We start from the raw sequence: 17,579 nt of genomic DNA on the forward strand, positions 1-17,579 counted from the left end.
AGCCAAAACGTTATGTTTCTCGTTGGTATGTTTTGTTTCTCTGAGATAATATAGGAACCATATTTCTTTCTGGCATGCATGAGTTTAGGCAATTTTATACGAATAAAAAAACTATACTGATTTAAAAGGAACAAGATGTAAATCAGGATTGTTCTTAAATTGGCAGGCCCAGTTTGAAAATACCACTATGAGTTTAAACATTTCTGTGTAAACAACACAATTCCATGTACTTGTCTAACAATTCAAAACATTATGTGCTATGTGTTAAAAACACAGAAATGATCTCATTGGAATTCAAATTGTATTTTCACACCGTTTTTGAGTTTGCATTGCTTAAAAGAAAGTGTTTTGCCATTCAGTTAGATTTATTTTGAAACTTATAGTTCCTTCAAAAGTTAGAACAATAAATATTGTTACTCAATGAGACTTCAAGTTATGAATTCATAGGCAATAACAGCTTGAGCTGTCTCTTTAATCACAATACAATACTAAAACACGAAATGATAGTTCAATGAGAGTTGCTTGAAAATTTCATCAGTCACAGAATGGTAGCGCTCGGCTGACAGACAGGGGGCGCTCTGCACAAACCGGTATTCAGGGTAGCATCTCGGCGCCTCCTCGTCAGAGTTAGTGTCAATTTTGTTGCAGTCTTGCTTCAGAACTTGGGCTGCCAGCAACAGGAAAATGGCGACCGAGGAGATACAGGCTGACTTTTCAAAGAACAGCTGAAGATTGACCAGGATCAATCGCAGATTGTGAGTTCGTCGAAGCTTGTTGTGATGCGTGACTCGCCCGGGCGACCCCGACAAGCCCTAGGCTTTCGGGAGGCCTGATGGCAGCGTTGGCCCGGCGGTATTGTGAGAGTCTCGGCTCCGCTTTGTCCAGGAGGCCGCCCTGCTGTTGTGCCGCTCGGGCTTGGTTCAGGGTTGGAGGCCGAGACTTAACAGGGCTTCAGAGACGGATTTTGGATCGATTAATGTCAAGTCAAGTTTTATAATGTTGCCGTCTTCTCTTTTAGGGTTTAATGCTGCTATATTATTATTTGGTAGTTTCTCGGGGGTCAATGAGCCGTGTTGTTTTTGTATAGGAGCACAGTCGAGTACGTACTAGGACATCAGGACGCAAGAAACTGTCGAAAACTTTAAAATATGTTCCGTTTAGGTTATGATTTGTGGGGTTAAAGCAGTTTATCAGGATAGAGGAGTGTTCTGTGTGTTTCATGTTATGTTGTGGCCGTTTTAGAAAAAGCCTTTATCATCAAAGTGAGTCCCAGGCTTAAGGTTGTGGCCTAGTTAGGACGTAACTGACTTTTTAAAAAATGCGAACATAAGATAAATCAGTTTCTCGCAGTGGCTGGTATATCTTTCACATGTTCTGGTCGGATTATACGGAGAGGGAAGGTAAGTTACTGATGTATTTTTAATATTGTAGGCCTCAGGCTTCTAGCGGGTTAAATTTTGGAGTTGGCCGTGTGGATGTGACTCTCGCTGGGCATAATTCAGAATCCTTCTTGGTCTTGTTTAAAAAAAACACCTACAGAACAGGTCTTTGCGTACTTTTGAAGTAGGGAGCCCTACGGGTTTGAATTTGGGGATTTTTAAATGCATGTTGTTGGCTTATTTTAGGAATATCTGGGTGGAGTAGGCTCTACCGCCGTCGTTGTTTTCAAATTTGCAATTTGTCTTCCTATGCCTAGTGCTCTGTTTCATTTATTCCTCTTGAAATAGTGTATTTGACCTCGATATTCGCCTTAAAAGTCCATCTTGTCGACGCCCCAGTGCCCGGAGTCGCAGCTTCTGTGTCCCGTCCTGTGAGAAATGGCCACGGAGCCTCTTGCGCCGTGACTATGTTGAAATTTGCGCAATTGACTGCTGTTGCTGAGGAAATCACAGCATGTATTTTAACTCTGATGAAGGAAGTTTGATTTCAGTAGAGAATAATTAATGTAAAACACAGCAGTAAACTTAAAAGGTAACAGTTTCTTAACGCTTTTTAGATCCGGAGTGCGTGAATATAAAATCAGATTTGAATCTTGTCAACTCACGGTTTTGATCGCTCTCGTACTGCTTTTCAGACGGTGTTCCCTTCAGATTCCGAATTTAACTCAATAAATTTGCCAACATAGAGCTCATTGGCGTTTTTATCATGCTTTCGCTAAAGCTTTCTATTAATACGACATGTGAAGTCTCTCGAAATCGGTTTTGTTTGACGAATATACGTGGAGTGGGAGCTTTCAGCAGTTAAAAGTAACACGTTGAGAATTGCGGATGATCTTTTTTTCCCGTAAGAGGACTTGTAATTAAATCGAATGTTTGTTTTGCAAAATCTCGGTGAGTCTGTACGGCACGAAAAGGCAGGAGTCCCTTCCATCTCAGAGTTTTTCCTGAGTGGGGTTTGATTTTCGACTGTTTTGTGTTTTTAAAAATTATACGTGCATTTCTGTACGCATATTCACCCAGAACGTTTTTTTTGTGTGAAAGCGAAATTAGGCATGTGCAGTGCTTTTATTCGTGAACAGTTTGTAGTATTAGGAGTGTCCTAAACTGTTGTCACTTGACAAAGTGAATAAGATTGTGCAGTATCAGTTACCTTTCATTTGGTGTACTTGTTTTCCCTCAATTTCCCTATAATATATCAGAAAAGCATTCTGATCTAGTTGTAAAAGTTTTTGCCTAGGCTTGTTCTCCAACACCAAGGTCGGGCCTGTAGTGCTACTGCCTGTGATGACTGGCAAACTGCCTTCTGTTGCCTTCTTCAATGACATAGCAGAGTTTGCCACAGAAATGCATTGTTTGTAAGCGTGGATTAACCTTTTCCAGGTTTCTCTACAAATGTAGTTTTCAGATCTGGTCCTGAGGAACCCCAGTACCCCAGGTGGCATTCTTTCCACCTGAAGTTAGTTAGAAAAACAAGATTGTAAAAGTTCGCTTTGAATCTGAACTTAAAGCAAGTGAAGGAGAGGGTTTGACAGGACCAGCTGAAAAGATGAGGCTTTTCCTTCCCTTCCCTTTCAATCCCATCCCTGGAATCTCGGGAAGTAGACCGCAAGCCTGTAGAGATTGTTGTGCCAGAGAGCCGAAGAATACTAATGTAGTCCACTACTCCGGCACAGGTAGCTCCGCATGTCTCTTTTGTCAACTTTGGGGTCTAACATTTCTTAGTGTGAACAACTAGTTAAACCTGAGGTTCCATGTTTAGAAATGAGTAAATTCAGTCAATGCCAATGTTAGCAGTTAGATCATGGACTTGTGTACCTGCTTAATCATATTTATGTTTTATATTTGCACAATCATTAGTGCATTAGGGAGGAGCGGTGGCTCTGTGGCTAAGGATCTGTGCCTGTGACTGGAAGGTTGCCGGTTCAAATCCTACAGCTGGCAGAGGAATCCTATTCCATTGGGCCCCCGAGCAAGGCCCTTAAAATGGCTGACCCTGCGCTCTGACCCCAAGCTTCTCTCCCTGTCTGTGTGTCTCATGGAGAGCAAGCCGTGGTATGCAAAAAGACGAATTCCTAATGCAAGAAATTGTATAGGGCTCATAAAGAAACATTAACATTATTAACATTAACATTATTCATTATTTTACCTTTGGATTTTGTCCAGTTTCAGTTAAACATTGTCTTTTATAGTGTTTATAAGACTTAAATGAAGTTATTTCCATTCTTGCTGGCCTGATTGTGGTTTAACATGCTAATCAACACTCTGTTGTTCTTTGCCCTAGGATTTGGTCAATTTTCATTTAATCACATTTTTATAAACAGAAACAATATGCTTAGTGCTAGAATTTTGCTGATGAAAGCCAAGGATGGCTGAAATTTTCTTTCCTGGAATTCACTGGGCACGGGCAGCTTTAAATAGATTTATAAAACCTTTTCTGTGCCAAAAATAGTCATTGGTGAGGAAGCTGTCTCATACTGTAAGCTCTAATGGCTCATTTTATGGCACTGATTGGCCAGCTACATTTTGGAATAGAATGCACAGTAAGTGCTCTACTCATTTCTTAACAAATATAAAAAAATATCAGGACAATTCATCAATGTGTCTAATGGGTTGATTTATCAGGTAGCACTCTACCCCAAGTTTCAGGCAGAGATGAGAAATCTGACTATGAATACAGTTGTGAACTAACCTCCTCCGTTTTTGTGATATTGAGAACTTATCACTGATGGAAAATTTTCTGCCCCTAAAAACTTGTCTGGAAGCACTGAAGGCACATGATGTAGCTGTTCCAACTTTAACATCACAGAATGTATAGAGTTATTGATGAGATGAACCCCTGTGGCAAATTAGTTCTTGTGCTTGTCTTGTATGTACATGCTGAATGATTGTCACGTCACCAAACTCTGCACTTTTTCAGCGCTCTGGAGCATTTGCTAGGCACTGCTGTTCTCTGCAGTGGTCAGCTTTGGAACCTTTCAAGCAAATGAAACCTTAATGTACCGTATTTCCAAACAATTATTGGTTAATGGATTTATGGCTTTCCCCACTGTTAGATTGGATGATATTCTGCAGAATATCTCTCATGTGAGCCATTATGTTCACCCCCTAGTCCCACTGTTTTTTTTCCAGCCTTGCTAGTTGTACTGCATAAATAGAATTTCAGGGTCATATTTCTCACTAACAGAATTTTCTCTCATTCGCACTTCCTCAGCTGTAAACCAATTTCAGAAGAGCCACAGCCACTGCACTGTAAACGTCAGCAGTGTGCTCATCACTTACAGACCTAACTGCAATTGTTCAGCGTCAGGTCTGAGCGATAACGAGAGCCGAGATCTTCAGGCTTCTCTTTCCTGTGACGTGCTCTGTGTTCTGCTTTCTTGCGGGTGAGAACATCCTCATCTTGGACACGGATGTTTAACTGATTGATTCTTCACTGTGCAGCTTTGAAGTTAGGGCCGCTAGTCCCCCACTCTTATTCAAGTGGCCTTTAAGGACGATAGAGGCCTTTGCCAGGAACACAGGAAGCAGCTGCTTGCTTGATGTTGAAATATAGTTTTGGTCCCAAGTAAGTTTTAAGCTGCTGATCCATGGGGTGAGAATGGGAAAGAAAGATGCCATTTGGAATGATGGGTTACAAAAATGACAGTGAAACTGAATTTAACAATGTAAAAAAAAATACTATTAAGAGAACTGATGCATTCAGACAAGCACAGGGATGAGACCCACACTAAGAACTGTGAAAACTGAACAATAGAAAGGTTATATATCTGATCAGATCTTGTTGATTTCTCTTTGTGCTTAAACAAACAAATATATGCAGGTGGATGCTGCACATTGGTGGTGGTGGAGGGGAGTCCCCATAACCTGTAAAGCGCTTTGAGTGGAGTGTCCAGAAAAGCGCTATATTAGTGTAAGCAATTATTAATTATATAATTATATATAGTAATCAGTCTAGAATCAGTACCAAGAAATAAATTACAATGAGGTTTAATATCAGTGAACATGGATGCTTTATGTTTTTGTATTATGTGAGTTTGAACATGTCAAAACCTCAGTGTTATGTAAATGTTACCGAACCTTTGTTCCAGTTTCAGGAGGCTCTTCTCAACATTTTCTGACCCTGATTTTTCAGCTAGTCGTTGTATGTTCTCTCCATTTTTGATGTAGACTGAGATTTTATCATTTTTAACTGACAGGACTGTTGATTCAGTAAAAAGTATAACAGTACTTTTGCCAAAAGCTTCCAAAATAAAAACCAATGAAACCTGAAGAACACAAGCAACCCTACTTAACGGTCCAGCTTTTCTCCAGCACCTATACCACAGTGATGTGTTGTATACAGTGAAACAGGATTAAAAACGTAATGTCCAAATGCACCTGACGTGCGTCTTGTTTTTTCCATGACTGCTCTTAGCCTTAAATTAAAGATTAACACAGTGTTTTTGTTTCTAAATGTACAATCTTAACTCGCTGCGAACGGATAGTGAACAGACAGATTAGAGGGGTTCCAGTGTTAAAAAGATTGAGTTCTGTTTTTGTATTGTGGTGCGAGCAGATACTGCTGGTTCTGTGATTCAAAGCGAGGTTATTACTCTGACATGCCGGTGTAGTGACTGTGTGAACCACCTAGCTGAGAAACCTATTTCTGACACCCACAGCTCTTTGTGTAAAGAAGGGTTTTTTATTCTGTGTCCAAATTAAAATAATAAAACAAAACAAATAAGACAGTGCCCAGGTTTAACCCTGTCTAGCGTGTGATGAAAGGGCTTGTCACATGACCTCTGTCTAGGTGTCTCATAAACTTTCTGCTAACCTAATTCATATTTGCTTTCCTGCTGGTATGTCCTTAGTTTATACATCTTTATTTTTTTAATTATGGTAATTTAATATGGTGATTATGGTTTATATTTTTGACTTACCCTTTTGTAAATCCACAGTGTTGTCCTTGTCGTCTGTTCCACCATCTTGTTTTGGGTTATAGACCCCGACTCACCTTCTTTTTAAATGGTTTTTGTAGGCCTCTTGTTTAGAAACTGCTAGTAGGAAATTCCTTGGAAAAACTGTAGTTTACTGTTTTATTGAATGTCTCTTTCTCTTGTGTGCAAATTGAAAAGATGGTATAAAGGTTCTGTGGTTCAGCAAATGGGATATGAATATATTTTATGTATAAAGCAGAGTTCCCAGAGCCTTTTCAGTTTGCTGCATTTTAGACTTAACAGATGTCTTTTAATGCAACTTCATTCTCTGGAACTAACTGAATTGCTTTTGCACATACCTGTGTCAAGGCAATAATAGGACACATGCATGAAACTAGTGCATGGTTTTTATATGGGAAAGTCAGTGCTTAGCACTGCATCATAGATTCTTTACTGCTCCTACTGTCATCAGATGAACCCCAAACTGTTTAAAATGGTTACATTGACGTCAATATAAATATTTCTTTTCATTGCTGTCTAGCTGTGATTGTGCAGAGTGGAAATGTTTCTGGATAACATACCAGTAGCTCACATGATTAAAATAAAGCAATTGTTTGTACTGCACCACTCTAAGGGACTAAAGATATCCATGGCAGAAGTTGCAAACAGGACATCAACAGTGGGCTATGTTGCTCTATCCAAACCCTTATGAAAAGAAGTGAACTGATAAGCGATGCACGGCCTACAACGTTTCACCACATCTTTGTACATTCCCAGCCAAAAAATTGTAGGAGTTATCCATCTGTATGTTTTCATTTGCCCTAAGTCCCCTGATAAAGGAACAGAATATACCAAACACAACACTGTCATTCAGCTTTACGTACTAGAAGCTAGTTGCCATCCTTGCTAATATTCAAGTGAAAATCATCTTTTGATTTTTGCTATCCTTTCCATTAAGATTTTACTTGAATCAAATCTACTCTCAATCACCTTTGTTCCAGACTGAAGAGATCGATCTCCCTGTCCATATGCAAAAATGAGAATTGTAATTATTCTTGTTGTTTCAAATTATAAGGATTAAGTTTTCTTTTGTGGTAGGGTGAATAAAGCAGTTTTGTTCCACAGTTAACAATTTCAGAATCTTATGAAGGACCATATGAAATCATTTTTGGAAATCTAAATCGTGTTAAGTGATTTAGTTTTATCTGTTATTGTTGGTTGATAAAGAAATTACAGTAAAATAGGAATTATAACATTAATTTCCTGGCCTTTAAGAAATCTTAATATTCATGGTGGCTTTATGCAGAGGGCGGAGCGGTGGCTCTGTGGCTAAGGATCTGCGCCTGTGGCTGGAAGGTTGCCGGTTCAAATCCTGCAACCGGCAGAGGAATCCTACTCTGTTGGGCCCCTGAGATAGGCTCTTAATCCCAGGTGCTCCAGGGGTGCTGTACAATGGCTGACCCTGTGCTCTGACCCCAAGCTTCTCTCTGTCTCCCTGTCTGTGTGTCTAATGGAGAGCAAGCTGGGGAATGCGAAATAGACAAATTCCTAATGCAAGAAATTGGATATGGCCAATAAAGTGATCTATCTATGTTCCAATATGTTGAGGTATCATTTTTGTTTCTAGCAAGAGAGAAATGTATTGTTTGTTCAGTCAAATTATCACAAAATCTCACACTTATCCAAACCTTAAAATTTTTTAAATAAGCGCAAGAATTTACCAGTTGGTCATGCTGTAGGAAAAGTGACTCAGAGATTTGAAACCACTCAATTAAATCATAAATTCTGAATGGAAAAAGCAGGACTGCGTCACCTCTGAAATACTGGAAACTCCCTTTTAAACTCAAGCACTTGATTGAACAGTTCTAAAAACAATACGTGTGAAAGACGGTACCTGGAACTGAATGAAGCTGCTTGTCTTAACCACACGTGAAGATCAAAATAACTCTTAAAATGAAGTATAAGAATCAAAACAGGATGAAGTGGTTAACTTGCATTTTGATCATTGTACCTACGATTTCTCAAAGACCCAAAACATTTTTTGCAATGAAATGAGGTCACTTTATACAGCAGTAGCTCTTTCATAGTTTTTAAATCTGAAGAACGGTTTGAAAATTAGGGCCTAACAACTGAGGAGCAATCTCGACTATCATATTTCCCTTCAACGGAGCATCAGCTTTCAAAAATTGATATGAACTCACAAATATATGAGCTGTTTCGCGGGAAAGTCTGAAGTTCTATGCATATCCTCTTATATGATGTCTTTCTGGAATATGATTCAGATTAGGCTCCTTCTCCCTGAGGGAGAAATGTGGGCACTGGGGTGCAGTAGATGGGTGTTTATGGGTGGTGGAGTTGTGTGAAATAAGTTAAACCCGTGGTTCTCAAACTGAAAAATTTACATAATTGGTTTCAGAAAGCTTGAGAGGAGTTTTCATATTTTCTATTTTAATAAAATTAGTTTGCGTCAAATACACAGCCTATGTACTTAGCTACGTTGATACAGCGCGAGCTAATACTTGAGTGTTCATACTCCTCTCGAGCTTTCAGAGACGCAGCTTGGCGCCAGATTCGCCAACAGAACAGGTGATAGAAAATGAATACCTCGCAGAAATCAAGTATTATGTCGTGGCTGAAAGGAATAGATGCCTAGAGTGCTGACACCAGCTCTGATAGATCACACACACCCGTTGAGAATGAGGAGGATTATACAGTACATCGGCCACTAGGGTTACCATATTTGAACATCAAAAAAAGAGGACACCCTGAGAAACTTGCCTATTGCCTTATCCGGGAAGGGGGTTGGGATGGAGAGGGTTTTCAAAATATCCCACGTTTTATGTTCATTGGTAAAGTAACCGGGCTGATGTTTAACTGTGTGAAATGCACAAGTCCCCTCTGCAATAACAGTATCCTCTGTTTTGCTGCCAGATTTTACAAAAGAATCTGTTAATTTGGTTGACGAGCTCTCTCCTTGCGTTGCCTTTTTCTGTTTGTCTGAGTCTACATGAGCTTGCAAGTCAAGTACACCTTTATTTGCCACGGAGACAAAAGTACCAAGTTTACACACCAAACAATAAGCTTTCCAGTCTTCTCTGCCACTTTCGAAAACACAGAAATTTATTTTTTCATTCTGCCGCGAATTTACACTTTTGCTTTGGGATTGTGTTTGAGGATAGGAAAACGAGAAAATAGGGAGCCTTTTGAGGGAATGCTTTTGCACTGCACAGACTGATTAAAGACACTAATATTAACACCCGATTTCACTCTCTCATGATCTAATCATACACGTACAGGACCAAAACCGTACAAGTTAAGAAATTCTCCATCTTTCTAACTAGCTTTATAATTTTATAAAATAATGGGATCGAAATCCCGGACATTTCTGGATATTTGAAAATTCCCCCCGGACCGAGATATAAGGATCAAAATAAAGGACATGGCCGGGAAAATCCGGATGTATGGTAACCCTATCGGCCACCAACATTAGCTCATCTGCTGGACCTGACCCAGACGGCAGTGCTAGTGTTAGCAAGCGTCTGAAAACGGCTACAAGGCGGTACGATCCAAATTAACTGCTCAGTGCTATTTTTATTATATGTGCGTGCGCTCATGTTGGTCATTGAGATTTTCTGTGGTTCCTATGAGAAGATGACTTGTAGGTGGTACTTGGATACTTTGGTTTGATCAGGGGTGGTACTTGGTCCAAAACATTTGAGAACCACTGAGTAAAATAATTCTCACAGTTCATTGCAGTGTCTTTCATCAGATGGTAAATTGCCCTCACAAGTACAGTAGTGATGTCTTTCAAACAGCCTGGGTACAGATCTAATCAAAGCAGGCGACTTGTAAAAAAGGTCCTTTTAATTGTTAAACCCTCCCTAAACTGAAAGAAAGGAGACATGGGGGAGTGCAACTATATTAGTCTTCAGTAAAACCTTACTGATTTAATCCAGTGTATGGTGCTGATGGAGTTTGCTTGGAACCTGTTTTGTTTAAACACAGGAAGGTAAAAAAAGCACAATGGAAGTGGCAGTAGAAGTACTGAAAGAAATAAAGATGGGAAAAATACCTTTTGTTCTCTGTTTTAAGTGCACTTTCTTTTATTTTCCAGTTGTGAGACCGGGTATGTAAAACATAAGAGGCATAGTCAGGATGCCCTAACTCTTAAGAAATGGCTGGGTGTGATGCATACAGTTAGCTGTAAGAAACCAAACAAGACTGCATAGACAACACTATCTTCTTTGTTACTGTTCTTATGGTCTGTTAATCAACGACAAAACATTTTTTAAAGCAGCAAGGCATTTTAGTTTTGCCCAGTGTACATGCTTCTATGTTTTGGCACATGTCTTCAGTGATGCTGTCCTTTTTTATCAGATTATGTGTGCAGGTGATGCACCTCCATGTTCAATGGAGTATGTGTGTCTTGTGAAGGCTGCTCTAAAGCACAGTTTGACTTCTGTGCATTTCAGCAATATGTATTTGAATCTTGTATAATGTGTCACTGCATTGAGATGGATTGAATTTCTTTTAGGAGGATGAAATTTCATTTTGATTTTAACTTGTGTAGTTAACATGATCTTAATTTTGTCCTGTATAAGGGAAGGGCTCTTAACTGGGTGTCTTGTTGTATGAATTTATTTGCTTACACCTACATCTGTAAGCACAATCAATTTTCAGTTTCCTGTGTAGGTTTAAAACAAATTCTGTCATGTTTGTCTTTACTAATTAAGAAAATAAGGCCTATATTTTGAATAGAGCATTTCCTGTTTGGTTATTCTGTGATTTCAGTGTGGTGGACAAGGCTTGATTGGCAGAGTGGAAATTCTGTCTTCATCAGCCCTCCTTGGACTGTTAAAAACATTTGCCACCATTTTACAAAGTCATTCAATTATGTAGTTTGATGCAGATTGATGCCAGACCTGTCTGTCACTGGCTCACTGTGTCATCCTGAATGAGGTACCACACTTCCTTGTGCATATTTCACCATTAGACAAATGTTTGCTGAATAGGGGAGTTTCAAAACAAAAAAAAAAGTATTTAATAAGAATAAATTAAATAACTGTCACTTCCTCCTAACCATCTCAATAATGCCACTGTGCTAATCTCAGTAATCAGTCCTATCATTAAAGCCTTCTATGGGATGTGATTTGTGATCTCTTTCACGGCAGCCCACTTGATTGTGGAACAAACTAGCTGCGTGTTTTAGTTCTAAAGAGCATTTTGGTCTTGCAAATGGACAGGTGTCCAAAGTCAACCACAAACCATGAGTTCTTGTTCTTGTAGCCCTGACTGGATTGAAATAGCACAGAACACACCTTCTGTTAAAGCCAGGACCCTTTGTGAACAAAGTGTGTGGTGGATTTAAGTAACGGTCTGGGCTAGCAACCCACTAGAAAGCAGATGGTAAATATAAACCTAGTGGTTGACTTTTTTATTGGATGGTCTACAAAATAAGCCCCAGATCAAAACATTTGTTAATGTGACATGAACAGGTATTCTGCCCTGCAAGTAAACATGACAGCGGTCATGCATTGTTTTGTTTATTCTTCCACAGGTGTGTAGCAACAACTAGAATCTGCTGTCTGTGTTAAAGGTATCTGGTGCCTGGAGTGCTTCAGATTCCCTTGGACATGCAAAAGTTTTCACAGCTTGAAATTCCAAAAGCAGTGATATCATTGAGTAGAAAGAAGGATTAATGCCTAATTTTAAAGGTCTGTCGCCTGTTTTTAAGGCACTGTAGCTTAATGAACCCTATCACCAGCTTAGACACTATAATGTGAATACAGATAATCCTCTGACAATGTGGTTTCTCTCAGGATTTGTTAGGGTTTACTACCAGGTAAATATTTTCAGCCTCTTGCCTTTTGTAGATAAAGTGAAAAGTGTATTCAATCCCCCCATTTCAGGTGAGCATATGTAAGTATTGGGACAAATGTCTGACGAGTGTTAGAACTGTTGCTGATAGTTTTAGCATTACAAATCATCAATAAGGAATGTCTTGAAAAAGGAAAACAGCAGCAATTGGTGACAGAAAAATAATGAGAGTTGTGAAGAAAAAACATAGAATAACAGCCAAAGAAATTGCAGACTATCCAGGGTTCAGGGCTGAAAGTATTTCAATACACTACGTGCCGAAGACTGCAACAGGAGAATTACAATGGATACACTGCAAAATGCAAACCTCTCATCAGAACTAAAAAGTTCATATTAGCAATTGTGAAGAGGATAGCTTAGGTATATGGTTCAAGTACAATTTAAATATTGTCCCTTGATCTCAGTTTCTGAGTAGGTTTGGGCAGTATGTTATTTCAGTACTGTGAGTGAAAAGTGTTGTATCGTTGTGAACTAGCCTTCTTGAACGAGAGGAGGCTAGTTGGCCTATCTAGTCCATTTGCTAGTTAGCGTCTAGTCTAATTGATCCTCAGATCTCATCTAGGCATATTTTGAAAAAAGCCTGGGTATTAACTTCAGCAACATGTTTGGTTAGCTTGCTCCACACTTCTCTAACCCTTTGTGTAAAGAAGTCTTTCCTGTTCTTGTGTTTTAAATGCACGACCATGTAGTAGGTGCTGTGCAAGTGAAAAAACTTTGTATCATAGCACTTTTTTTCCCCAGAAGATACACAATCACACTTTCCTTATGTTCTAGATTTTTCCTTTGGTTTGACCATTCTCCTGTGATTGTGATAAAATGCATTGCTGTATAAATTGTGACTATTTTAACTGTCAATTGTCTGGCTAGCCATATACTTTCCGCACAGTGGAACCAGATTACATCGGTTTCTGGTGTCTTCTTGTCTGCATGGCTCCGTAACATAGAGAATAAACCATTCTCATAATTGCAAAATGGAAAATCCTTGCGTTTCGAAGAAGTCTTAATTTTCTTTGCGCCTACAGCACCAAGTGAAGTGTGCAGAGTAGCAGCTTATTCTTTCTCTTCTCATGTTGTCAGAACACTGCACTCTGATAAAGTGCTGGGCCCAGTGTGCTTCCTGGTTTGATCTCGGGGAGGATGGCTTTGTGTACCGTCTTTGGACAGTCCCCAGGAATAAGACGCTTTGTGCGTAGTCTGCAGGCTATATTTAGCTAACTGGAACCGAAATGTGTTTTGACAGTCGGGCCCTGTGTGGGGGTGTGGCTATGTCAAAAAGTCGCTGTGTTGAAGAAAGCTGTTGACATGAATAGCTGTGGCGTGTGGAGCGGGGAGATAATCACACTTTGATTATTGCATTTGTACCCTACTGGGTGCTTGTGTCAATGTTAATCGGGGATGTACATGGTGGTTTTAATCAAATGTTTGGCTCTTTAAAGAACCGCAGACTTCCCTGTCTGGCTGATGCGCTTTCGGCCCTCTGTATTGTACGGGCTGGCCGAGCGCCCTCCTGTGAGGGCTGCAGGGAATGGGGGAAGAACGACCCACGTTTATTCTGTCTGCTTAGCTTCCTAGATCAGGGACGGCGAGTGCTGCCTTGTTAAATTGTTTTTCCCTTTGAGTCATTAAAGTCTTTTCTATTTAGAGTTATTTGAGTTGGTGGACATAGCTTGTTACTTTCCGAAAACCATATGTTCTTCATTTAACTAATGCTTATTTAAAGTGTCTATTATAGACCTTTTTATATTATCGGGCATTTTAGTGCATTCATCGGAGCGCAGTTGGGTACAGCAGCAGTGCTCTACCTGGGATTTGAACCTCCAGCCTTTAGGTTCCCCTAAGCAATCAGAGCTGTAACTACTTCGCCACACTGCTGCGGTATATATATTTTTTCCACTTTTTAAGGAGGACTCGCATGTCAACTTGAGTCTGTCTGACTGTTCATATCAGCTCTGTGGATTTTGTGTTGCTTATGAAGTTGGTGTGTAGAAGTTTTTGTTGTTTAAGCTAAGGTGGGAGATGGGTACAACTGGTGCGGTCTGAGTGAGACTGATAAGGAAATTGGATAGCAGGCAATTAGGAATAAACCCTTCAGAGAAGAGTGGTTTTATTCTGGTTTTACTGCATGAGGTGTTGAGACGTAATGCTTTGCTGTAATTGTAAAAGGCTCCAGCTTCCCACTGGTAATTTAAGCGAACAGAAGCAACTTCTAGTTGCTTCCATCAGTTCAGCAGTGGCTTCTGGTGTTTGTGTCCTAAGAGCAAAAACCAGTTGGATATATTTCTTTTGTTTTAAAATGTGATTACAGTCCTCATCTCGAAGCGAGATCTCTGGTTGTGTACAGTCTCAAGTGTATGTTTTAATAATAATAATTGCTTACACTTATATAGTGCTTTTCTGGACACTCCACTCAAAGCGCTTTACAGGTAATGGGGTCTCCCCTCCACCACCACCAATGTGCAGCATCCACCTGGATGATGTGACGGCAGCCATAGTGCGCCAGAACGCTCACCACACATCAGCTATCAGTGGGGAGGAGAGCAGAGTGATGAAGCCAATTCATAGAGGGGGATTATTAGGAGGCCATGATTGGTAAGGGCCAATGGGAAATTTGGCCAGGACACCGGGGTTACACCCCTACTCTTTTCGAGAAATGCCTTGGGATTTTTTATGACCACAGAGAGTCAGGTCCTCGGTTTTACATCTGATCCGAAGGGCAGCGCCTGTTTACAGTATAGTGTCCCCGTCACTATACTGGAGCATTAGGACCCACACAGACTGCAGGGTGAGCGCCCCCTGCTGGCCCCACTAACACCTCTTCCAGCAGCAACCTACGTTTTTCCCAGGAGGTCTCCCATCCAGGTACTGATCTGCTTAGCTTCAGTGGGTTGCCAGTTGTGAGTTGCAGGGTGACATGGCTGCTGACATTTAGTGGCTTTTTTTGCAGTGGCAGTTTAGCTTCTGTCTCTAAATATCGGAGTTTCCTTCCTCAGGCTGTTCTGGTACAGCATGAGGCTGTTATTTAAATTTTGTAATGGTTCTTTTCAGAATTTACAACATCTGTTCAGTTTAAATAGAAACCACTTTTCCATATCTTCCAGAAGAGCTGCCGGTTCGGGGCCCAGGATACACGTCTAAACACAAATCTTGTTTCTGACCCATGTCCTCTTGATTGTGTTGACTTTCCAGATCCTTTCTGTTTCCCCTCAACCATGGTATTAAATGGTGTCTTCCATTTCATTAAATAAACCTTTTTGCAACAAAGTATTTTGGTGTCTTATTAAAAAAAAGATTGTGGGGACACTGCAGTACTGGTATCGGTAGTCGCAGAGAAGCAGCAGATGTCCCTGGGAGTCTCTTAGGCAGCATCCACTGATACTGTCTCTGAAACAACTGTTACTGGCTTTGAATTGACAAAAATACTAAATCTTTTTTTTCTCTCTCTCTCCTTTTCTCTTTCAGGTTATGTATTTCACACTATGTGCTGAATGTCCATGATGTCTGAAAATATTTAAGAATATTGATGATTGGAAGAGTTTTTTGATTCCAGTGGAATCTGTAGGCTTTTTTGTTTTTGTTTTTAAGAAAATTAAAGAAAATTGTACTCTGCTACAATGCCCGTACAAGCTCCACAATGGACGGAATTTCTTTTGTGCCCCATCTGCACGCAGACCTTTGAGGAAACCATCCGCAAGCCCATCAGTCTGGGCTGCGGCCACACTGTCTGCAAGATGTGTTTGAACAAGCTGCACCGCAAAGCCTGTCCCTTCGACCAGACCACTATCAACACCGACATCGAGCAGCTGCCTGTCAACTCGGCGCTGCTGCAGCTGGTGGGCGGACAGGTAGGGGCACACTGAGAAACTGCTAATGTGTTTCTAACACAGGCTGCGTCTACTGTTATCATTTAACATTTCGAAATGATAATTCAAGCATGATTTCCATCAGCAATACATGCAATTCATTTGTAGCATTTAAATGTCATGGTGTAAAAATGAATGTGGTTGGTTCTTATGTCACTATAAAATACTGTATGTACCATTTTAGTTTTAAAACTTTTTTCTCACTATTTTTGTATAATTTAAGTTGCTTTAACATAGTATTGCGGAAAGTAGCAATACATAGCTGTGGGTTTTTCCAGGTTTTACTTATACAGCTTGTCCAATCTCCTCTGTGTTGTACTTCTGTTGCCAAACAACTTTGTTAAAATGGGGATCTAGGGGGTTTCCAGCTCTGTCTTCCTCCTTTTTTCCTCTTGAAAAGCTGAAATTGCTTCAGAGCGATATCCCTGTAGAAATCCAGATATTTTCATTTGAAAAGCATTTTGTTAATCACAAAAGTTTTAAAGATGACCTCGTCACCATTAGGAATCTTAAGCAGTGCTAGGCTGTACACTGTTAAACTGTTCAAATCTGCACAGTCATGAACAAGAAATGACTGAAGCTGCTGGAGCAAGTAGTGTGGGGAGGTCTGTCTGCATAGTTTCTGTTCCAGCCAAGCTGACACTCGGGTCTCTGCAGCCTGCGCCTTTGTCCTTCTTTGGTCATTCCTTGCACCTCTAGTGCTGAGTCCAGGCACGCTGAGTAATGACACCCAACAGACTAGGCCATAGTGGAACGCTGAGTCATTATTTGCTATGATGGACAGTAGCCAGCCCAGGTTGCATTCCCTTGGAGTTCCAGCATGAACAACCTCACATGTGGAAGATCTTGTGTTGGCTTGCAGCCCTGTGGCTCTAAGCCTCAGGGAATGTTGGTTTTGGATAATTTGGAGATTCATATTAGCTCTTGTGTTAAAACACATTAAAATTGTCTCTGATGAAGTGTGAGTTAAATTATACTGAGTTGTTTCACCATGTGCTTGCTTGGATTCGACTAACAAGATAGATATAAATCCCTGTTAAAAATTGAATCAGTTAGCCAGGTATGTCAGTCCCTTTCATCTTTTTTCTTGCAGAGTGGAAACATTTTCATTTTTTTGCAGATTATTTTTACAGATGAAATCCTTTATTTTGCAATTGTAATAATCACAAAACACAGTGGAAGGCTGTCTATATCTAGTTTGTAACTGCAGTACGTAGCTGACAGTATGGAACATGAAGAATGCCTGTGTTAACATACAGGTAGAAAGCAAGGAATAAGAGTTCAAGGTTGAAGCATAAAATACCCATGTGATTTGTACTATAGTAAATATGTGAATACAATTACATTTGATAGCTTCTCCTCAATTCATAATTAGTCTGATGTCCATCAATGCTGTAAATTCTGTCTGGCTGATATTATAGCCATTGTGTGATTTGCTGCAGCAAATGAATGACTCAGATTTCAGCTTAATCTAAAGACAGCTTTGC

General features: G+C 40.1%; 1 protein-coding gene across 5 annotated transcripts in view; it reads left to right on the forward strand.

Annotated features, from left to right (window-relative positions):
- Nucleotides 1-660: 660 nt before the first annotated feature.
- rc3h1a (ring finger and CCCH-type domains 1a) overlaps nucleotides 661-17,579 on the forward strand; it is a 54,799-nt gene continuing 37,880 nt past the window's right edge. For all 5 annotated transcript variants that reach the window (XM_088927105.1, XM_088927110.1, XM_088927106.1 and 2 more), the window contains exons 1-2: nucleotides 661-755; nucleotides 15,692-16,074. In XM_088927105.1, the coding sequence (XP_088783231.1) occupies nucleotides 15,844-16,074 (231 nt within the window). In that variant the 5' untranslated portion in view covers nucleotides 661-755; nucleotides 15,692-15,843. The remainder of the gene's footprint in view (nucleotides 756-15,691; nucleotides 16,075-17,579) is intronic.

Source organism: Atractosteus spatula, chromosome 11, assembly GCF_055471065.1.
Source record: "Atractosteus spatula isolate fAtrSpa1 chromosome 11, fAtrSpa1.hap1, whole genome shotgun sequence".
In the NCBI taxonomy this organism is placed as follows: Eukaryota; Metazoa; Chordata; class Actinopteri; order Semionotiformes; family Lepisosteidae; genus Atractosteus; species Atractosteus spatula.